The 24,592-nt window shown below is 40.1% G+C and overlaps 1 protein-coding gene across 2 annotated transcripts in view; it reads left to right on the forward strand.

Moving 5' to 3' along the window:
* The window catches only part of necab2 (N-terminal EF-hand calcium binding protein 2), a 173,414-nt gene that overhangs the window by 87,531 nt on the left and 61,291 nt on the right, over positions 1-24,592 (forward strand). For both annotated transcript variants that reach the window (XM_075470704.1, XM_075470705.1), the window contains exons 6-8: positions 4,317-4,453; positions 5,952-6,079; positions 14,709-14,788. In XM_075470704.1, the coding sequence (XP_075326819.1) occupies positions 4,317-4,453; positions 5,952-6,079; positions 14,709-14,788 (345 nt within the window). The remainder of the gene's footprint in view (positions 1-4,316; positions 4,454-5,951; positions 6,080-14,708; positions 14,789-24,592) is intronic.

Below are 24,592 nucleotides of genomic sequence, written 5' to 3' on the forward strand. Positions count from 1 at the left end.
GAAAAACTAAGTCCCCAACACTGTGAAATGTAGTTATCAGTCTGATGCCGTGATTGAAATGCAAATATAGGCTGTGTTCGAAACCGCATACTACATACTACATACTACATACTTGCAAACTGCACACTTCCATACTGCATACGGCATACTCATCGATCAGACAGTATGCAGAGCGTTTACCCACAATGCATTTCGCTCCGGCCTGAAGCTGATTTCCCTTAAGCTCTAAACTCTGTAAACTTTAGCAACATTTGAAACATTTTCAGGTGAGAAAGTAGTCGTTTAGATCCCCAACGTGTTGAAAACCTGACAAAATACCGGCTGTTTACAATTTTGTTCCCACGAATTCGGCGCTACTAAAGCTAGCCGCAGTGAGCAACGCACTTCCGGTTATTTTCACAAAATAAAATACCCGTTGCCTTTTATCATAGGAAAAGCCATGACGATACAATTGGTGCTTTTGTTTTGAAAACGGGAAGTGAACCTACCCTCGTTGTAGCTAGCTTGAAACTGACGTTTTGACAGGAAATGACAATCGGCGACGTCACGTTACGTTGCATCTTGAGTAGTTTGAGTATGAGTAGTAACCTCATGATGCATACCCAACATTTCGGAGAATCTAGTATGCATCCGGGAACTTCTCGCTTACTCAAACTCACATACTAACTCAAAGTCAGTATGAGTAGTATGAGAAGTATGCGGTTTTGAACACAGCCATAGTCTCATACACATGTTTCCATGCAGATCTCTGAATTTGCTTTACTCAGACTTTAACATTGCTTCTAGTATTTTGGAAATTACAGATGAACCATTCGAATACAGTATGGTACCAGTGCCCTCCGTAATGTTTGGGACAAAGGGATAATCAATAAAGCACTAAACAGGACTGCTATAAAGTACCTGCCATTAGTTTGCACCAAACATCATAGAGGGGGCTGTAAATGAGCTACGAGCAGATCATTTCCCTCCCAGTGGTTAATCTTACTCAGCTGCGAATGCCTCCATTGTTCAAAACCTCGTCTTTTTTTAATTCAGTTTCACTTCATTGTTGTTTTATCTGCTGGAGCCCAGCCAAGAGATGGATCCTGGCTCATCACAGATGTGACACTAACTGGACTTCGACTGCACAGCACCTTTTTAACCCGGTTCTACAAAGCGATTAACATTATTTTTACCACAGTTTTCAAGAACTGATCAGCAATGTTTTATTTTATGATAAATAAAATCATATCTATTCATTCAGACATGAATCCCACTTTGATAACAGAACATCGCCGTGTTAGTCGTTCATGTTTTATTGATTTGTTTTAAACATCAAGTACAAATTAGACCATAATTTTAGTGACTTCTGCTTGTTTTTATTAGACAGTCGCGTGTTTTGTGTCTTCATGTTCTTCATGCTGGATGTTGTTGAAATCCAGCTGAATCAACAATTCCCAGTTGACAGGATGCAGATGAGTTTTGTGTGTTTGCATGTGTGTAAAAGCCATTGACTGTGATAATGGAAGACAGTATGGCCTGTGTGATTTGGCTTCTCGTGGGACAGTTTGTCTTTGATTAGAGCGCAGTACAGAATGGCTGACTGCACGGGAACCTTAATTGTCTCCCTGAATCACTGCACGGTGACTTCTGACAGGAAAGCTGACATGACTGACTGACTCCGGTCTCTGGAGTACGTGTGTTAGTTAATTATGGTTCGGTCTGTGGCTTTGGCGAGGCTGCAGGCAAATCGGATTTTTTTTCTCAAATATGACCTAAAGCAAGAGACTGTCCTCTGTTCAATGGAAGCGATTAGATCGGATTAGTGTCGTGACATCATCAGTCAATGCAACCTGTACTAGAGTATGGCAACCCGACCGAAGCCCGACGGGCCGGGCTGGACTCGGACAAAAAATTAGAATGTCTTGTCGGACTCGGGTCGGGCTCGAAAGCAAGCAGACATCGTGAAAATTATAAACAGCCAGAGGACAGGTTTCAGTTCATTGCAAACGTCAGTTTTTGTGATAAACATAAATAATTGAATATGCATAAATGAAAATGTTGGTAGGCTATTCGTGCCTCATGCTATGCCGTTCAGCATGCATCTGTGTGCATCTGTGGTCTGTGCATGCTCGGTGCGCACGCACGCACATCGAACATTCGAACAACTTTACATTAAACACGTGCGATCAGTGCAGCCGAGCTCAGTTGGCTGGAAGCGCTATGGAGGACATTAAAAGAAAAATAGCTTCTGGAGAACTGAAAGTCGTGGAAAATGAGAATGTTTCTACTGTTTTATTAGTCAACTTTTTTTTCTCTCTGTATTGAGTTTAATGGGTGTTTATTCTGGTCGAAGAGTGCTTGTGCATTTGTTATGGTGCACCGCCATTAATGTGTAGCCTATGTTTTATAATGGATTATGGTGGATAATGGTGCACTGTCACCAATGTGTATTTACTGATTAGGGTGCGCCGTCTTGCGTTGGTCACTGGTCCGGGCTTCCGGCGGGCTCGGACACAAATATTTTAATTAATCTCGGGCTCGGGTCGGATTTGAGAACTTTTCTGTCGGTTGAGGGCCGGGCTCAGACAGAAAAATCAAGCCCGAGCCAGGCTCTAACCTGTACTCAGGGCAGCTCGGGGGAATCCTGCTCTGTAAATAAAATTACTTCTAATTACGTTTAAAGAACATGTGAGGCTCAGTATACATGGCGTCCATGAGGGTAATGGCTATCTTTACCAGATCTGTCGCAAATAAGACTTTTATCCTAACACCCAGTAGTATGATGACACTTTTATCTTATTCGATTTTGTTGTTTTTTTATTGCTTTCACTGTTCTTTTATTGTTATTTGTTTTTACTTATTCTTCTCTGTATTTATTACCTGCTGTAAAGCACTTTGGTACATCGTAATGATTGTTTGTAAAGGGCTATATAAATAAAATACATTTACATTTACATTTACCAATTAGTTTTAAATTCTAACTCATTAAAGAACACTAAACCCAACCAGGAAGTGACCAATGCTTTATTGGACTGTTGTTGTGTTATTAAGTGAACATAAAATTTAAATTTAAAGAGAACCAAGAGGTTCTTCTATGCTTAACAAAGAGTTTTATGTCCAGGTTTATGTGCCTAAACCTAACCGAGCAGCAAGTTGGGGGGGGGGGGGGGGGGGGGTGAGGGAATCTTAAAACAAAATGATGTGTAATGGGCTCTGGATCAGCCGGGTGTAACTCAGCATAGACTTGGATTCATCATTAGAGCCACAGCAGCGTTCCACATAACCTGTTTTTAAACACATTTGATGTTTTCTCTGCTCGAACCTGGAGTTGCTGGAGTATAATTAAATGGGACAGAACTGATGCTCTGAATTAAATCTTAAGACATTTTGTAGAGAAATGTTTCAAGCTAATGTTATAGTCGACAGACAGATTTATTTTTTTAATCTTCGCCTTGTAATTTTCTGACTGAGCGTGAGTAGCATCCCCCCAGACTTATGCACACAGCTTGTAAAAAAAAGCCTAAGCTTAACAGACCTGCTGTGCCTCGTAATGACTGGATGATGGAGGGGTTTTATTTTAGCCATTAGTCATGTCCTTAAATAATTAAAAGGTTGCAGAGGTAAGGTCATCGAGTCGGAGAAGGCGCTCCAGTCTTATCTGGAACTCCTCTGATAGTTTGTCGTGTTCAGAGCAGCTCGGGGGACTCCTGCTTTGAAGCAGTCGGCAGGGTGTCGCCTCTATCTTTAAAAAAAAAAAAAGTCTCAAACTGTCCACGTTCACCTCGCTGTTTAGGCAAATTTAGATTTCTCTGATAGATGAAGGTGCACTTCTTTGTGCCAGTTATATGGAAACTGACCAGTGATATCTTACATTAGTGGAGGAAAATATGCTGACGGTCTGTATCGATCCTTTTTTTTATTTGTCATCGTGTTGCTGTGCTGGTGGAGGAAGCAAACATTTCACCGTGCTTTCATCATTTTCCTTTATCTTAACTGAAATTATACACAGTAACACAACAGCACTTTTGTTGGTGAAAGCATGCTCCCATGGGCTGTGATTTGAGCTCAGACTAAAGCTTTTTAAGGCTTTCAGGACAAAAGCTCCATCTAATTAGCTAAAAAAACAACTTGCTCATCTAATTTTAGTTACTTTGTCTCCCTGGTTGCTTTTTGTCCACTTTGAGAAGCTCTTTCATACAACAAATGGATTAAGGGAACAAAGTCAGGGAGACAGAAGAGGATAATTAAGGAAAATTAACTTATTACCCATTTTTTCTTTCTGTCAGAATGACCTGCTTTTCTTCCTGAGTAATGAAAAATGACGTTTTCCACAGGTGTATGAGAGAGGAACCAACGTGGAGCAGTTTGTGACCCGTTTCCTTCTGAAGGAGTCGGCCAATCAGATCCAGTCTCTCCTGAACTCTGTGGAGAGTGCAGTGGACGCGATTGACGAGCAGCACAGCCAGTCGGGGTGAGACACAAACCAATTTACTTCTGCTTCATCCCATTTTCACAGAGGTGGGTAGAGTAGCCAAAAACTGTACTCAAGTAAAAGTACTGTTACTTCAGAATAATATGACTCAAGTAAAAGTAAAAAAGTAGTCCTCCAAATAATTACTTGAGTAAGAGTAAAAAAGTGCTTGGTGAAAAAACTACTCAAGTACTGAGTAACTGTTGAGTAACGTCTGATTTATTTGTTAACACAAGCATTCAATCAGACAGACCAAAATACTAAATAATCATCTTTAGGCAAATTAGAGTTCATCCAATTGATAAAATAAATTAATATGAATTAATTAATTACAAAACAGCTTAAATTAAAATAATTCAGGTAAATTCAAGTACTTCAATAAAAAATAAAAGAGACTTAGGAAATGTTTAAAACATATGTAACCGCTTACATCACATTGCCTGATGAGCCTGCAGTATGAATACCTCCCTCTGATTGTATCCTGTATCCAGCACTATAATCTATTGTATGGATATGCTCTCCAGCTATGTAACCATCAATATGTCCTCTTTATGAACAGTATTGTTCATACTGTACTTTTATTTTATTTTGGTTTTGCTATGACACTGATACTACATGTAATGCATATGATAAGAAATGTCTCACAATGTAAAATGCTGTACTGTCAAACACCAAAGACAAAGAAATTAAAAATTGAATTACAAAAAAAAAATAAAACATATGTAACCTAAAAAACAAACATTCACCTATCCATGGGGGGAAAAACGAGTTTAGGAAACTTAGCGCTACATGTTTCCTCAAGTTAGATGTTGAGTTTCTGCTGAAATGTGCGTTTGTTTTGGTTGACACAGAAGACACATAATGTAGCTGCTGTTTCTCACTCTTTGTAAGGTAAACATGCTTTCAGTATGAGGCCTCGTCTGCGTCTTCATTTCCCACCGTTGGTTCTGACATTTTTCATCTGTTTCTTTGTTTGTTTGCTACGACTGCTAATGCTAAAGCTAACCCGTCCCGCCGCTGAGATCGAGTATGGTCACGTGACCAGACCGCACGGCTGCGTCTGATTGGTGGAACACAGTCAGGTGGTAGAGCCTTTGGCGGAAGTCTCTCTCTGTGTCAGAATAAAACATTAAAATGAGGCGTACGTGGGGGGATAAAAATAATGAGGCGTAGAATACCAAAGAGGTAAGAAGAAAAGTAACCAGCTCATTGTAGCCTAATGTAGCGGAGTAAGAGGACAGCTTCTGCTGCACACATCTACTCAAGTAAAAGTAAAAAGTATAGCGATTTAAAACTACTCCTAGAAGTATCATTTTTTTCAAAAACTTACTCAAGTAAATGTAACTCGTTACTACCCACCTCTGGTTTTTCATCACCTTTTGTCTAAGCCTCATTCTTATATCAGATTGTCACATCCAGCATGTCTGATCCTTCTATCCTCCGTCATTCCCTTCTTTACATTTAACCTTCGATCTCTTTCTTCATCTTTATGTTTCAGTCATCAACCTGCTAAAGTGAGTCCACGGGTGTCAGAGAAGCTCCAACAAAATGCTGTCCCTGACTATCCCCCGAACAACAGAGTGAGCGCCAGCAGAGAGGCCGTCAGGACCATCAACACCGCTTCAGGTGAGGACCACCGATGCTCTGTTACTTTGGGACGCCATCTGCCATGTGCCTCTATGATTAGCACTGCATTTCGTTCCTTTAGTGAGGGCGAGCGCAAATCGGTTCAGCACTTTTTACTCACGACACACACAGCCGTGCACATGCGCACACTCATTCATATAAGGTTCGCTCTCCATCGTGAAAGCCTTAATCGGGCACCTGCACAGGTTCCTGTAGTGGAAAAGACCAGGACAGCAGGACAGTCAGGGAGACGAGGGAACTGAGTCTGGTGTAGGAAGGTGGTTGAATTATCCCTCAACCTCAGGGCTGCACAGATTGTACGGTTGACCTCTGTTTTGTGGTCTCAGTTTGGTTCTATTAGCTGAAAAATCCTCTAAAAAGGCATAATTTTAACCACAAGAAAATTAAATAATCAGATTATTTCAGATGTTGCATGCTGTCAGAAACCAAAAAGCTGTTTATTCTCAGGTATGACACAGATTAAATGTAAATTAAGACGAGATTATTATATTAAAGGGATAGTTCGCCTCTTTTGACATGAAGCTGTATGACATCCCATATCAGCAACATCATTTATGAACATCTTCTTACCCCCTGCTGCGTCCTGTGAGCAGAGTTCCAGCCTCATTTTGGTGTTGATGAAGGTAGTCCGGCTAGTTGGCTGGGGCTTAAAAAATAAAGCGTTTTGCTTCTCAAAACAATATGCGTTCAAAAGAGTAATACATTTGCATCACAAAATCGTTCTCCAGGAAAAAGTCAGACCTCACAATCGCTTGGCCCTATTTTCTCTCCCTTCGTATCACTGCCTGCTGCCGCCTGCCGCGCCTGTTACGGTGTTTGCTCGGAAGCAGGGGACTGCTCGGTCTACACAGCAGGCAGTGATCAGAACCAAAGTCATCTGTAAACACTGCCAAGTTGAATTGTCTTCTCAGCGTAGTAGTTCCAGTCTAAAATATCACTTAAAGGCAAAACACACAACTGATAGCAGCAAGTCATTCAAGGAAACAGACAGTGGAGCGAGGCTTCTACATAAAAACTACAGAAAGATGCTGATGTTAAAAGTGTGTTTGCACAACAAATGTTATGGCACTTTCATTCATATGGCAGCACATTTAAAATAAAACTAAATGCTAAAAGCTTTACACTACTTTTGGATTCATTTTTGTATTTTGCGTACAAATGCGATTAATCGTGATTAATCAGGGAAATCATGTGATTAACTAGATTAAAAATTTTTAATCGTTGCCCAGCCCTAATTATTTTATGCTCGTATGCATTACCTTACTCCAGAGTTGCTGAACAGCCATTTAGAGGGAGCTCTGAATTAAACTCTGACCTTAACCCAAACAGGCTCACAGTCAGATGAACTAATTAAGCTATGTGGCGCATGCTAAGTGTTCATTAAGGCTTCTGTGAAAAGAAGACCTGAGCAAAATGGACATAATCAAGGCTTTGGATGGGCAAATTATTGTGATAGCATGGTGGGCTGTACAGTAATGTGGTCGTGTGTCTCATGTTCAGTGTGAACTCAGCATGGTGTGACCCAACTTTTAAAGCTAAAATGCACTGCCGTAACATTTTTGCTGGAGCTCACGCTCAATTTAACATACCAACACAAGCTGTGTATACTGAAAGATCCCAGACAGATAATCTTATCAGCCGGGTTCCCATTCAAGCCAAGACAATTGGAAGCCATCTATTGAAAAGCCTCAAAAAATAGATATGAATCAGAAACATTTGCATGTTTGAAGAGATCAAACGAGGGAGGGGATTTAGGCTACATTGCTGGTGTTTGTTATACAGCAGAAGAAATAGTTGTTCTGAAAGGAAATGAACCTCGAGGAGGAAACAAACAGCTGTGTTGGACATCCACGAGGAAAAATGGAAAGATCTTTTATTCAGGAATTACTTCGATCTCTGGGGATATCTTGGAAACAGCTGGTGATTCACATCATCAATTCTCATTCTGTACTTCTTCTAAATGGGAATTGAAACACATACTTCCATACTACATACTGCATACTGCATACTGATCGATCAGACAGTATGCAGAGCGTTTAGCCACAATGCATTTCGCTCCTGCCCGAGCCGAAATCAGCCGGCCTGAAGCTGATTTCCCTTAAGCTCTAAACTCTGTAAACTTTAGCAACATTTGAAACATTTTCAGGAGAGAAAGTAGTCGTGTAGATCCACAACGTATTGAAACCCTGACAAAATACCGGCTATTTACAATTTTGTTCCCACGAATTCTGCGCTACTAAAGCTAGCCGCAGTGCATCGGCGTCAGTTCAGCCAAAGCTAAGGTATGGCAAGGTCACTATAGTCACATGACTACAGTATCAATAAATATACAATAATCACTACAAAAGCCTCGTTAACAGCCTGAATCCCGCCTTCACTGCCTGGTCCTCCTTCCTCCGCCGCTGGGGCAACATTGGACCCATCATCACCTGCCCTTTTTTTGGTGATAAATAAATCAAAAGTTTTCTGCTTCCTTTTCATATTTTACATTAATTAGCAAACAACAAATCCCGCCAATAACATCAGCTTTAACCTCCAGGTTCCATCATCTCGTGGGAGGAAGGGGGGGCTGGGAGATACCACATTTCCAAAGGGAAGATGATACTTAGATCAATTGATTGTGTTGTTCAGAATTTCATTTTATCATAGGGAAAGCCATTACTATACAATTCGTGCTTTTGTTTTGAAAACAGGAAGTGAACCTACCCTCGTTGTAGCTAGCTTGAAACTGCCGTTGCATCTTGGGTAGTTTGAGTATGAGTAGTAACCTCATGATGCATACCCAACATTTCGACGAATCTAGTATGCATCCGGGAACTTCTCGCTTACTCAAACTTGCATACTAGCTCAAAAAGTTAGTAGGAGAAGTAGGAGAAGTATGCGGTTTCGAACACAGCCACAGTCTCATGAAGGTCAACCTGTAAAAGCACTTTTAAAGGTGCAGCCTGTGTGTGATTGCATCACAACACCTAAAACAGGATGGCCGGTTGCTCTGTCTGAAGATGTGCAGGACCAACACCATCATCTTTCTCTCTAATCCCCTCCTTCACCAGCTGGTTCACACCAGCACATGCTCAACTTTGACACTTTGCACTTCCTTGAGCAAATTTGTTCGCTGGCGAAGTGACACTTGAGATGTTTTTGAGTTATTAGCAACGTTTTATAGCTGCAAAAACGAGTGAAAATAAAAACCCATCCAGCTGAGAGGAGACTTGGGTTAGAGCAAAGACTCGAAGGCCAGAGCAAAGGGTTTTCAATTACATGGCGGATGTTGTTATTGACGAGTGTCGGTTAATGGTGAGGAGTGTTGTTTCAGGGTCGATGTGTCTTTCTGCCCCCGCGCAGGAGGGCTGAGATAAACACTGCGTCAGCAGGGATTCAGCTGTTCCACATCATCAATTTTTTAAATGTTTCAACCTTATATTTCTTCTCTGCTGGCCATGACGAGACTAACCCAGGAAAAATTTGTGCTGTGATGACATTGAAAATCCTAAAGATTGCTGAGAAAAGCCCTCAATTTGAGGTATTTTCCTTTAAATTCATTACATTATCGTAGCAGATCAAAAGATTGATAAACAACAAAAAAAGTGGCTTTATAAAGTCATTTATTGTTTTTAACAGATTTGAACAGATGCAGTCCGAGCCATTTATATTCCGCTTTATTTGAGACTCGTCCCAAATGCTGCCTGCAACCTTTAGTTTCGACCTTTTGTCAATTTCCCAAATAATTAGAAAATAAAAAAAAAAATAAAACGCCAGGTCCGTATAAATTGCTGTAAATTAACACATCAGAAAACAGTAAGAACCCTTTTCTGAGCAACCTACTCTGTAAAACTCACTGCTTTACTCATCTTGGCAACAAACGGCTGTAAAATAGATGATGATAAGGGCTGCTAACTCTGTCACTGAGCGCCAGAATCATGGTCTCACTGCAGGGGTCTTATGGACCTTCTGCACAGGAAAGAAGAGACTAACAGCTGAATAGCTGCTGACAGTGTGTTCTCCCAGAGAAGCTGCAGACACAGCCTGGAAATGCAGGCGTTTGCAGCCAGCTGTTGGTGGTGTTGAACAGGGCTTCTTCTCCAGTGACCGGCATTGTGTATAAGTAGATGCACATGTGACATACCATCGGAAAGCTGCGACTCTTTAACCCATAAGAACCCGGACCCGTTTCTACTTAAATGAAAATTAAAGGGGTCATAACACAGACTAAATAGACACATAGAACCCCCCCACTGTCAGAGATCTGTAATGTGACATATATGTCACATTGGGCGTGAAGAACCTGGATAATTTCTCCATCAAGGAAAATTATGGGGGACATAAAACAGACTAAACAGACTATATAGAACACATTTCTGACATTTTTCTCAAAATAACACTCCCTAGTGTCAAAGATGTGTCAATGGGTGTTAAATGGTTTGAATCTTTCCTTTAGCAACCAAAAACAAGCGATTTAAATTTAATTAGCTCTGCTTAGACATCTTGGAAATGTTATTATGGTAAGTTTTTCATGGAATTTTCCAGAACATTTAAAGGGCGCGTGACACCTTGGTCACGGTGGGTTCTTGACTGAAATAAAGAATTTTACAGGGAATACAGTCAAAGCATCCAAGATGGAGGCGACTCGCCTTTAAAGCCTTCCAGTTATCCGCCGATTTGACCCATTCACAAGCTTCCAGACGATACGTTTCCATAAAACTTTTAGCCCCCCCAAAAATATCCTCCTTTCTTGAATATATTCCCACAAAGTCGACAGGTGTGGCTCATCTTTCACATATTTTTTTCTGATAGATCTGTGATGCGAGTAAGAACAAATCCAGCATCGTTGGCCTTTCATCCACTCAAGCTTGCGAAATGCATACCGGCCTTTTCCACGACCAACACATTTAAAAACTGACGGAAACAGAATGTGAACGACCCAAATCAGGTTTAATTGAGGAGAAAATCAATAGAGACGCGCTCCTCATTCTGCTGCTGGCTCTGAAGGCTGTAATTCCTCATGTACTTCTTTAATTGACCGGACCACTTACTTCTTTAAGTCCATGGAAATGACCGCTGGGCTTTTACATCATCTGCAGCTGTCTCCATGGTTACAGGCTATGGTTTAGCTGATAAGTGTCTGCATTGTGTATGTTTTTAGGCTGTAGGGAGGGAGATCCTAATTGACTGGCTGTTGAAGCTCTTCATGAAGAGTGGGTAGACGGAGCTCAAATTTTCTGTGGGAGGTGGGGTTCCCTCACAAAGTTTGCTTCAGTTTTTCACTCCACTGTGTGCGTGCGCTGGTGTTTGGTGCATCTGTGCACCAGGCTCATTTAATTTTCAATTCAGTTTATTTATATAGATCAGCTGAAGGTCCAGATCCAGTTTTTTATTTATAAAGTGCCAAATTACAACAAATGTCATCTCAAGGCACTTAAATAGTATAGTCAGAGTTCAATTCATTGTAATCATAATTAACTTCAAAATAATCCAATTCATTCATATCGAGCCAATTCAAAAACAATTTCCCAGCTAAGGAAACCAACAGATTGCACTGAAACTTGTCCTCAGTCCAATCTCCCGTCCTGAGGCAACTGTGGAGAGGAACGACTCCCTTTGAACAGGAAGAAACCTCTGGCAGAACCAGAACCAGGAAGGGTGGCCATCCGCCTCCACCAGCTGGGGTTTGAGAAGACAGAAAAGAGGAAAAAAACCACTGTAACACCATTCAAAGGATACCTGTTGGAACAGGGAAACACCAGTTAATGACCACAATAATGTTACATGTACATAATATATGATAACTGAAGGCTCTGCCTCCCAAACTGGCAGCCGGTTCCACAGAGAGGGGCCTTATAACTGAAGGCTCTGCCTCCCAAACTGGCAGCTGGTTCCACAGAGAGGGGCCTGATAACTGAAGGCTCTGCCTCCCAAACTGGCAGCTGGTTCCACAGAGAGGGGCCTGATAACTGAAGGCTCTGCCTCCCAAACTGGCAGCTGGTCCCACAGAGAGGGGCCTTATAACTGAAGGCTCTGCCTCCCAAACTGGCAGCCGGTTCCACAGAGAGGGGCCTGATAACTGAAGGCTCTGCCTCCCAAACTGGCAGCTGGTTCCACAGAGAGGGGCCTGATAACTGAAGGCTCTGCCTCCCAAACTGGCAGCTGGTTCCTCAGAGAGGGGCCTGATAACTGAAGGCTCTGCCTCCCAAGCTGGCAGCTGGTTCCACAGAGAGGGGCCTGATAACTGAAGACTCTGCCTCCCAAACTGGCAGCTGGTTCCACAGAGAGGGGCCTGATAACCGAAGGCTCTGCCTCTCAAACTGGCAGCTGGTTCCACAGAGAGGGGCCTGATAACTGAAGACTCTGCCTCCCAAACTGGCAGCTGGTTCCTCAGAGAGGGGCCTGATAACTGAAGGCTCTGCCTCCCAAACTGGCAGCTGGTTCCTCAGAGAGGGGCCTGATAACTGAAGGCTCTGCCTCCCAAACTGGCAGCTGGTTCCACAGAGAGGGGCCTGATAACTGAAGGCTCTGCCTCCCATTCTACTTTTAGAAACTCTGGGAACCTCAAGTTTTTTTCCCCACAGATTTAAAAAAAAAAAAAAAAGGGTTAGATTTAACCGCTGATTCACCCAAAGCGTTTCTATCAGGTAACATTTTAGACCACCAGCTTCTTTAACTCTTATTTGTTGTGGCTTACTGTTTCTGTTCTTTTATTAATCGAGAATTGCGTTCTCAGGAAATAAATCAAAGTCGATGCTCGTCTGTAGTCTGATGGCGTGCAGTGCCGCCCTCTGGCTAAGAGACGCTATCTGCCTCAGGCATGTTTTAAGCCGGGTTTCTTATCTTACTATATCTGCTGCTTTATTGATTACTCACCCTGCTCTGAGCAAACAAATCAAACTCCATCAGATGTGTAATAACAACTGCTTACAGTCCGGTACGAAGCAGATAATAACCAACTTGGTTTGTCCATAGGCACGTGGCTTGTGGAGCTAGTTTTAACTTTGTTTTACGGTTGTCTTCCAGCTAAAATACCATTTAAATTAAATTACTACTGTTTAAAACCTGTGAAGACCATGATCTACTCAAGAGAGCCAACAAACTGATCATTTCCCTTAAGGAGGACATCACATGGCTTTCTAATTACCTCAAGAAGAATGATTCTATCCTAGGCTAACCCAGGATACACTGGGATCGCCGACACTGATGCTTTCCCTAAAACGACTCTCATTCAGCAACCGATCATCAAAGAATCTGGTGTTCTGGCCGTCTTCTTTGTCCAGAACCAACGGTTATTCCCTGACCGCCTGATGCTTTTCGAGTCTTAGTTCTTCAAAAGCCTCGTTTCCACTATGCAGAACGGTACGGGTCGGGTCGGGTCGCTTTGGGGTCAGCTTGCGTTCCCACTGTCGAAAGCGGATCCTCAGGGGTGGGCGGAGTGCGGGCCGAAGCGTAAGTAGCAAATAACAAATAACATCCATAATTTCGAACCAGTTAATTTCGAATTACAAGAATGGTAACAGGTTCCATGGGACCGGTACGCTTTGGTGGTAGTGGAAAGACTGAAATAAGCGAACCGTTCTGAACCGACCCGTACCGGACTGCATAGTGGAAACGAGGCTATACTTTCCATCCCTCCATTGATTGTATAGACCAGGGTGTCCAAAGTCTGTCCTCGAGGGCCGCTGTCCGGCAGGTTTTAGATATTTCCCTGCTTCCAAACACACCTGATTCAGATTAAATGGATCTCTTCGACAGATTGTTAAGTTCTGCACAAGCCTGTTAATGATTCATTGATCTGAATCAGGTGTTTGGAAGCAGGGGAATATCTAAAACCTGCAGGACAGCCGCCCTCCAGGACCGACTTTGGACATCCCTGGTATAGACTGATACTGAGAAAATAAAAAGGCATCTTAAGAGAATGACGGACGTGCTCTGCTATCCCTTTGGAAGGTCTTCTTATTAAAAAGCAAAGATTGTTGCCAAAGTTTGAACCAAAGCTTTTAAACCAAAGCTAATTAGGAGTCACCCTATGTGGCTGTGTATCTGGAAATCACTGGAATACGAGGCAATTAAACGGAGCTCGTCAGAGGAGCGGGCTTTACACCCATCCAGCTCTTCACCGTCTTTGAACAGACAAACTTCCTTTCAATAAACGCGTAAAACTGCCTATTAATCAGACCCCCCTAACCAGAAATATTCATGATGAAACAATATTAACAAAAGTAAGAGATGAGAAGGAAAGAAGAAAAAATGGTGTCGGTGGTATAATTCTTTCAGCGCTGTTAACTGATGAAGAATCAGGAGTCACAGTATCATATATATCGATGTCTTCCGCACCTTCACAGCTCCGAAACGCCGCCTGATTATTGTGAACGACGTCAGTCATTAATGCGCTTGGTGTGAAAGCTAAAGAGGGAAAATATTTGGAGCATATTGGTGGATGAGCTGTTTATTCTCAGGTGTAAAAGACATAAATATTGCAACAGCGACGTGCCAATCAGCACTCCGACTTGGGAGATAAAATCTCATTATGTGAACGGTATATTTGAATAAATGTAATCCTGCCACATGGGATCTTATCTTTTGAATATCTGTTTCACTCTCTTTACTCTGCATGTTGCAGGTGCCGTGGAGGTGAGGAAAGAAGGTCTGGAGGCTCAGATCAACCGCCTGGCAGAACTGATCGGACGTCTGGAGAATAAGGTAAAAAATGCAGACATTTAGATTTGTGTCGTGCTTGGGAAGAGAGTTCATCCATACTGCTTCCCTAAAGGCTTATTACAACCAAAAAAACAGTGCATTCACCAAGTCCTAAATCATCTCAAACCCACAGAGGTATTTTCTTCACTTTTGTTCAAATTGACCCAATTCCGCAGCAAAATAATATCCACTGTAACAACTCAACTGTGTAATATTCAGAGTTTAAAACAAGAAGCTTATATTACTCCTGAATATGTGATGTTTTAACTAGTGCTGGGCGAGTTAACTCGTTATTATCGCGTTAACTTGTTAATTATTTAACGCCGATAAATATTTTATCGCGCATTAACGCAGGTTTTATTATTGTAAAAGTCTGTTGAATGCATCACATTCACACAGTTACAGCAAACACCACGAAGCATGGAGGAATAAAATAAAAATAAACTAGCAGGTAACATCACCGTTACAGGTGTGAAGCTCATGGAGCTAACCGGCGCTACTTCCTGTTTTACTTGTTTCAACATAGAAGCACGTATTTCAAAATTAAAAAAAAATTAAAAAACTCCTGCATTTACTGCCAAGTTGAATTGTCTTCTCAGCGTAGTAGTTCCAGTCTAAAATATCACTTAAAGGCAAAACACACAACTGATAGCAGCAAGTCATTCAAGGAAACAGACAGTGGAGCGAGGCTTCTACATAAAAACTACAGAAAGATGCTGATGTTAAAAGTGTGTTTGCACAACAAATGTTATGGCACTTTCATTCATATGGCAGCACATTTAAAATAAAGCTAAATGCTAAAGGCTATACACTACTTTTGAATTAATTTTTGGATTTTGCATACAAATGCGATTAATCGTGATTAATCAGGGAAATCATGCGATTAATTAGATTAAAAATTTTAATCGTTGCCCAGTCCTCGTTTTAACCCATTAAAGTGAGACATCTGGAGTTAGAATAAATCCTGTGTTAGTGATTTCTAACCTTTTTAACTTATTCAAAGGTTACATATTTCTGAGATGAGAGCAATTGTTTGATTCAAATCACTTTCAGAGGGTATAAAAAGGTCAGTTTTACCCTAAAGGTATCACGAGACTAAGCACAGGAGTAATAAACTGGTTTTGGCCTTTATTTGTGGTTGGTCTTGATGCCTTTCCTCCTGCTTTTGAGCTGCACATAGAGCTAAATTAATTGGATTTTATATCGCACTGCCCACCATTTTGTCTTGTTTATATTCCATTACACTTTCTGTGGTAGAGACTGGAATAAGACTTAGTGTTAAATGGAAGTGAAAGATTTCATTCTGCCTACTAGAGGAGGCTTTACCCATGTTTGATAGACCTACATCTGCTACCTGGAGTTTTCGTTAGAAACAAGGATACGTGACATGTGAACGCCTGATCCAGATGTCTTAACAGTCTCTGCTGGTAAAAATCATTGAGATGGCAAGACATTAATGCAGAAATGCAGATTTCCAACAAAAATACTGTCAGAAATATGTTAATCTGACCAAGAACAGAACCTGTGCTTTCATACTGAACAGTAGCTTGGAAATCATATCACAGCCTGTGCTTTGTTGCATGTTTTACTTTAATGTGGATCGTAATTCACAAAATTTACTTCATGGTCTATTTAAGAAGATGTAAAACTAGTGATTTAGACCATAACAGAACTGTGAAAATGTGTACCAAGATCACAAATCAAATGAGAAGTTGGGTCATTTTCCAACGGACCCCTTTTTGGAAACCGCTGAAGTCGCCCCCTGCTGGCCATGTGTTGAAATACAGATTTACGGTTTGTTTGCTTCCTATTATTGGCTTCCTTTGGCTCCTTTGGATCTTTTTTTTCTGTGGTCGATTTGTAAAAACAATATTTGGTGTAGGTAGTCCCCTCCCAAAAGGTCCAGTCTGCCTTCACAGGTTAGCCTCAACGTCACTGAAGCTGCCTACAAGGAGGGCTCTGCTGACACATCTAATTAAGTTCGTTAACTCCACTTAGTGCAGAATTAACTCAAATTTAGTTTCATGGGGACATTAAGTGACCAAGTACACATGGATATGAATATACATGCTTCTCATGTTCCATGTCAGCGCAGAATGTACCAACCAGGACACTGATGCACAGCCACATCCTGGAACTGATGATTAACCCATTCAGACCTGAGGCGGGTATAAAGGATCCAAACTGAAAGTATTTTAAATGTTTAAAACTTGTATTTTTTAGCTTCTGTGAAACTTTTGATATGAAATTAAAAAAAACATTTGAGATCGTAAAACCTTTGCTTGTGTTGTGAATTATCGACTTTTGCCCTTATGTCCCTGAATGTTGAAAATGATGACATGTTGCAAGCGTGTAAATGTCCCTGCGGGAGTCAAAGAGATGCAGAAGTTGCATCTGAGACGAGATGAGATTCAACTTTATTGTCATTACACGTATACAAGTATAGCATAACGAAAAGTAGTTTTTGGCATCTCACCAGAAGTGCAAATAGCAGCAATAAATTAAGTAATATGCAAGTGAAAGCAATAATATAGTGCATTTTTACAGATTAGTAATTACAGATAGTGCAATGATACAAATAAATATACGGATTAAAGTGCAGTGGTAATGAATACATCTATATAAATCTATATTGAGAGATTTGGGAGCAGAGTTCTGTTCTGAACAGGTTCATTCATGTACCTTCAGCATATTTTGGCTGCTCACTTTTTCTTCAATGGACAGCACAGTAATTTAATAAAACTCAACTTTTGTGCAACAAATATTCACCTTAAATCAAATTAACCGTATATGAACATCTTATCTACTTTTGTATGTCAAGGAAAATATTAGAAAATAGAGAATATTCTTGGAAACATGAGTAATCTCCAATTTCTAAAGATAAATTACCGAGTGGTAAGAGTTGAGTTCAACCGTTATATAGACTTATGATCTCTGGTGGTCCTCTGCAGTAATACTTTAGACACTAGAACTCTTAATTAAACTTTTTCTTTGACATTTTGTCAGTTTGTTTATATATATATATATAAAACACTGGTCATACTGGGAACACCACAGCAGCCTACAGAGGCTAAAGGCAGGAAAGCAGAGCAGAAGACGCCGGTTGGTTAACGAGGAATTCGGCTTTAGGAGGCAGACATGGAGAGGGAAGAATGGAGGGAGAGGATAAAAAGATATATCTTCTTTCTCACCTATTTGCCTCCTCTCTTCTCATCCTTTCTGTCCCTCCATTCCTGGGCATTGCCTCCATCTCACCCAGCACTGCTCATGTTGAGACTAATGGAGCCCCAGCAGAGCCAGCACGGCAGAAAGAGCTAAGAATAACTAAATACTGTGTTTTTCCATGATGGAGGAAGATGGATGTATCATCAGCCCTGGTCCCCAGATAGAAATAACCTTTAAACTCTGACTGATCTAATATGTTTCTGACAAACAGCTCAGGTTTAAATAAAACTCTTTCCCTCTGAGGAGCGACCTCAATTTTTACTGAAATGATTGAAACAGCTTTTACTAAAGAATTGTTCAGTAATCACGTGTGACCTCGAAGCCCCCCAGAGAGAGCCCATTACTTTAACCTGAGTTTGACTTGTTTACAGTCACTGCTGCACCGGGGAAATCTTTCCACGGCTGACGGACCACAGTCCAGTCTGATTTTTACACATTCAGACAGCACTTATTCTCTTTTATAGACTACATAACTGCTACTGGTTCAAGCTTTAAGATTGCACAAAGGGAACAGCAGAGATTGAAACAACGATTCCATTAAATCGACGACCTTAAATCTAAATAGGTGTTTAAAAGTCAGGGTAGCTCTTAACCTCGTCTCAAAAACATGTTTTTCCTTTTAGAAAAGCGAGAGAATAACAACGAAGAGAAATTAAACGACCCGTTATTGGCTATGATGACTTATACCAGCACAATTATCCAAGATTATTCTGAGATGAGATACAATATGCTCAGTATTTATAGATTACTGAGCAGCTGTTTAGTTATTATTAAAATTGTACCAGTTACATGCAATAGGTTGGGGCAAATTTCCTGTTTTTAGCCTTATTAACCAGTTCATGAAATCGTCTCACAACCAGTTTTATGACAGGGGATTTGTGCTTTGGAGCTGCAGAACACCAACCAGAAACTCAGGAAGATCATCCTAACGACATGCTGTTGGGCTGAACATCTACACTGGAAAAAATGCCCCTCCAAAAATGAGTAAAAAAACAACAAATACAAGACGTTTTTGCTTGAAATAAGCAAAAAAATCTGCCAATGGAACTAGTGAAAATCGGCTTGTCAAGATTTCTTGAAATAAGATGTGATATTTGGGACTTTTGAGATAAAAGTGATCTTGAAATTGGCTTAAAAACCTCTTCAAATGTAAAAAAAAAAAGCTTGTTTCATATGATATGTGACTCAAAACAATTTGTTTTCAAGACTTTTACATTTAACAAGATATTCCAGATGTATTGTCTTCAAACAAGTTCCTATATCTGGCTGAAATGGTACTTGTTAGGCAGTTGTGTCTGATATTAAGTGTAATGAGATACTCAATGAGAAAAATATACTTGGTAAGATTTAGATTTTTTTTTTTTTTTTTTTTTTCCAGTGTAGGGACTTGTTTGAAGACAATACATCTGAAATATCTTGTTAAATGAAAAAGTCTTGAAAACGAATTGTTTTGAGTCGGATTTCATATGAAACAAGCTTTTTTTTTGACATTTGAAGAGGTTTTTAAGCTAATTTCAAGATCACTTTTATCTCAAAAGTCCCAAATATCACATCTTACTTCAAGAAATTTTGACAAGCCGATTTTCACTAGTTCCATTGGCAGATTTTTTTTGCTTATTTCAAGCAAAAACGTCTTTCTTACTTATTTTTGGAGGGGCATTTTTTCTAGTGTAATTGGCATTTCAACCAATGAAATGAGAAGCTAGTGCAAGCTAAAGGAGACGTTAGCAAAAGCTAAGTGGGGAGCACAGCTGGAGGAATGACGAGGTGTTTTAGTTTACGACCACGATGCTGCAAAACCAGATTCTGGAAGAATTTTAAGATGTTAAACAACAGAAGTGTATTCAGCTTATTTGGAGACGTCGCAGTGTCCCACCAAAAATACCAGAGGGGACATTTTTTGGGCTGCTACTTTGTAAATTTGACCCTAAAACAGTTGGGTTTTGAAATCAAACAAATTGAAAAGCTTTAATCTATTAATCCGGGAGACACCACAAGCTTACAGTTTTTCTCAGTCGCTTTTGGACAATTCTCAGATCAGAGTTGTAATTCTCAAAACTACGTGTTCAATTGTCACATCATTGTGTCACTTGTGCACATCAAACAAGCAGTTTCTCATTTCTTTCAGCAAGTTGCCAATGATTTGGCACATCCATGCACATGATTATGTACAATTCTCTGCTGTTTCCTACATTATCAATTGCTTTTGTCATGTTGATCAAAATGTATTGTACAGGTCTCTGTTGAATAGTCTCACCCCCCACAACATTAAGGCATTAGTTCATCGTATAGGTCTTTACATGCAAAATGGTTGAACAAGTTGTCATAATATGTCAAGCATATTTCTATACATTTCCATTAGACTTTTGTTCAAAATCTGTCCGAAATATCATCGGGCACAGAGCGACAGTTGATGTGCCAGGCCAACGGGGCGGGAACATAACAATGGGTGCTGCCATCTCAGAAAATGGTGTGCTAACGCATATTCCCCTTATTGGTCCATATAACACAGAGCGTCTAGTCACCTTTTTAGACGCTCTTTACGGGGATCTCATCCCTGAACATGAGAGGTCAGATTGGAGATGACTTGCCAAAGCATGTGGTAATTTGTGACAATGTCAGCTTCCATCGCTCAAACATCGTCAGGCAATGGTTTGCAGCTCACAATAGGATGCTGATGGAGTTCCTCCCACCCTACTCCCCATTCCTTAACCCCATTGAAGAGTTTTTCTCTGCGTGGCGTTGGAAAGTGTATGATCGCCAGCCACATACACAAATTACCCTTCTGGCTGCCATGGATGCGGCGTATGAGGACATCACAGCAGAGGCCTGCAGAGGCTGGATAAGACACTCAAGAAGATTCTTTCCACGCTGCATCGCAAGAGATAATATTCAATGTGACGTGGATGAGAATATGTGGCCCAACAGACAGGAACGTCAACAGGTCTAGGAAGACTGTCTGCACTGTAATTCCTACAGCACTGTATATACAGTTTTCCCTTACTAGATTGTAGGTTCACATTTCTACTTTTTCTTTGTGCTATACAGTGCTGTCTTTTCTTTTTTGTACAAATTACAAACAGTAAAAGGTTAATTGTGAATCTTGTCTCTTGTAATCAATCTCACACATACACTAAGGTGTAAATTACAATAATTGTCATCAAAACTTAGCCATAGTTTACATCAGAACATCCCTCCAGAGTACACTGTTATATTGACAACATGACTAAGCAATTTGACTGTCTTATCCGTACACAATGACACAAGGACTTGACATTCTGATGGCACTGACATGTTCATTGAGACAGATATTTAGTTTTGAGAGATGAACTAAGGATTTTGAGCAAGAGAGTGGCTTTTGCAGGTCATCCATGGTGTTTTGCTATTTGTCCAAACAGTTTTGAGAAATGGCGTACTGTTTTGCAAATGGCGAGGATGATTCGAGAATTGTACCAAAGCGACTGAGAAAAACTGTAAGCAGGCATGTCTGTCCATGATTAATTAAAGTTTCAATGAATTTTCTTTCGCTCATGTGTTTAGTCTTGGTGCTTGGGGCTGCACAATAAGATCTCATGGCAATTTGTATAAGTTGCATGCCACTTTGGGCACTTTTTTGCAGTCATTTTTATGCATTTTAAGCTTTTGGCCTGTCGTTTTCCACCATTAGAATGACTTGCCAAATGATCAGGGTTAAGTACAGAGCACGGAATAATGTCGCAGAATAACAACATCTCACTTTGGGTGCCGTTTTGTTTGTCATTTATATGCATTTTAAGCTTTCAGCGTGTCATTTTCCACCATTAAAAAGACTTTCTAAATGATTAGGATTAAAGTGCAGGGCAGGTTGTCGCAGAATTATAACGTGTTATGATATTTTAACACATTAAATGTCTTGTTTCTCCACAATACATGCCCTACATTGCTATACAAAAAAATGCAACATGCATAGTAGTGACATGCAACATGACCCTGAGTGTCATTCATACGCTTTTTCAAGAGACCAGGCTAAGCTGTGGGTGTGATTCTGCAGCAGCCGGGCAAGCTGCTCTGAATTTGTTACTGATACTTCCACCTCCGTGTGCCTTTGTGCGATTAATCTTCCTCTTCTTGAGAATCGCTGGTTCAAAGATATAACCTAATAACCCCATTATTAGACCTGATAATTGCATAGCATAGTAGAAAAGACGGGCATTGTCATCCTGCGGGAGTGGCCAGATTAGCATGTTCGCTAAAGGAGGAAACAGGTTTATCAACATACCAAAGCCATTTTATGGCCATGAGAGGATTTTTTACGACATAAAATTAGAATTGTTCTAATTTGAGTAACACAGATGATTATTTATAGGGGATGAATAACTGCTGGAGTGGGTAGAGAATTAACCGATCTCCAAAAGGAATTAAAAGTTCAAAGAAGCCCAGTTTATAGTATTTTAATCAGGATTAGTGCCTTAGTTTTGCATAATTTCACTTGGAAAGTTTGCACACCCTAAAAGATTTGAGTTTTGAGACTTTAATCAGCTTTTTAGGGCTTTAACTTTTTCACAGCCATCTTAAGGAAAGTCTAGGTAATGCAAATATAAAATCTTTATAAATAAAGTTGGATTCCTCAAACTCTGACCTGACATTCAGCACCCATGGGATCCTTCAAGCATCTGTTTAGCACTCTGAACATTAAAATACAAAGCAAGAGAAGGCTATAAGAAGATATAAAGTGTTTTCAGGCAGCTGTTTCCTAAGTTTAAGACTTAATTGAGAAATGGCAGCTAACAGCAGTAAAAAAAAAACAAGATGAAGTTGGAAAGTTTTAGCTGTGAAAAACTGCTCTTAAGTATTGCATGAAAGGCAATTCATACTTGCACAGTTATGACCATTCATCCATTTTTATACATCTTCTTCCTATTCACGATCTCCTCAGTAAAAAAGATTTCAAAAAGGGAAAATAGACTCAATATAATCTAATTAATAGTACATGATCCATGTGTTTCAGCTTGTTCACCATATAGCTAATTTTATGCTAGGCCAAGCAAACAACTAAGTCGCTAGCAATAACTTTAAATCAACAATCTTTATACATGATTATGTCCAAGAAAGTGAATAAAATATTTCTTTATCAAACTGAAATATTATTTTTTTTTTGTTTTCAGAAAAAGTAATGTTCATATAGAATAAAAATTAAGCATTTTATTTGATGTAAGCTAAGCTAAGCTAACTGTTGCTAGTTTTGAGTTCTTGTGAATTAGAATTTATTCAACAACATCTGGAGCAACAATGCCATAGTGGTGGTTGTTAGTTTTTTTACTGGTATTTTAGTGCTTTTTGGTTAGTTCCTGAAAGACGATGAAAAATGTTAACACTCATCCAACACTTGGAGAGGACACATTTTTATGGGAGGAATGCAGCCCGTCGCTTTTTTCATCCAAAAATCATTCAAATAGTGTACGTGGCAGCAAATGTACTGTTAGCCATTTCATGTGGACTTTAAGAGCAGAGACGGTCGGATAGTTATAAGTTACATCTGTTCCAGATGATTAATTATAAGTATCCTGAATGGATGCTAAAGATACTCCCTGTACTTCCCTAGCGTAGCGTATTGTTAGCTTTAATAATGTTATATCCTGAATTGTAAGTCGCTTTGTAACATGTGTTGCTTTGATTTTTGATGGCTGCTGCATTTCTTGTTGGTGAAAGATTTTATTTCACAGAAAATGGGTGAAAAAGAAACTGCCAGTAAAATTACTCTTCCAGTGACTACAAGGGAGTAGCAGAAAATTATATATACGGAAGAAAAATAGGTCACCAAACCCTTTGTTGAGAAGTGTTCAGAATAATGAGAGGAAAAAGAGATCTCTGCTGGATTACATTACAGAGGACAGAGTGTTGCAGAAATCATTCGAAAGCTTTGGAGACGTATTCTGAATATTGTCTTTGTCTCTGTGTTCGTGTAGGTTTTCCTCAGGTGGATCTCTGTGTTGACACTGTGCAGGTGTCTGGGAGAGGAAATGATATTATCACACTGTGCCAAAGTGAATCATGAATTGTTTACTGGATGAATTATGGGCCAGCCACACACTGAGTGATGTTTTAGCTGGCGAGATGAAAATAGAAGCTTGCATTGGCAGCGCTGCTTTGATACCCGCACAGCCTCTTCATGGCAGCAAATCCGTGGCGCTTCTGTTGCGACAGGTCTCACATCCGATTCTCCTGCTGCTTTTTGAGTTGTTTTTTTTGGTTTGTGGACTGTTATTTGTTGCTCTCCATGTGCCACAGACAAGAAAATCAAGACAACAGTTTGTTTTTTGCGTCTCGCCTGGTGTTTCAAAGGCAGAACGCAGACGAGTGTTTTAGATAGATAGATAGATAGATAGATAGATAGATAGATAGATAGATAGATAGATAAATACTTTATTCATCCCAATTTTGGAAATTATTGTGTTGCAACAGCATACAGTATAAAATATATGTAAACAATTAAAAGAAAAACAAGCAAATAGAATAGAATAAAAATAGAATAATTTTTATTTAATAATAAATCATTTTTATTTATTTGCTTTTATTCTCAGCTAAAGAAAGCGCCTCATGCGC

The sequence above is a fragment of the Odontesthes bonariensis genome, chromosome 7 (assembly GCF_027942865.1).
Source record: "Odontesthes bonariensis isolate fOdoBon6 chromosome 7, fOdoBon6.hap1, whole genome shotgun sequence".
Taxonomy (NCBI): domain Eukaryota; kingdom Metazoa; phylum Chordata; class Actinopteri; order Atheriniformes; family Atherinopsidae; genus Odontesthes; species Odontesthes bonariensis.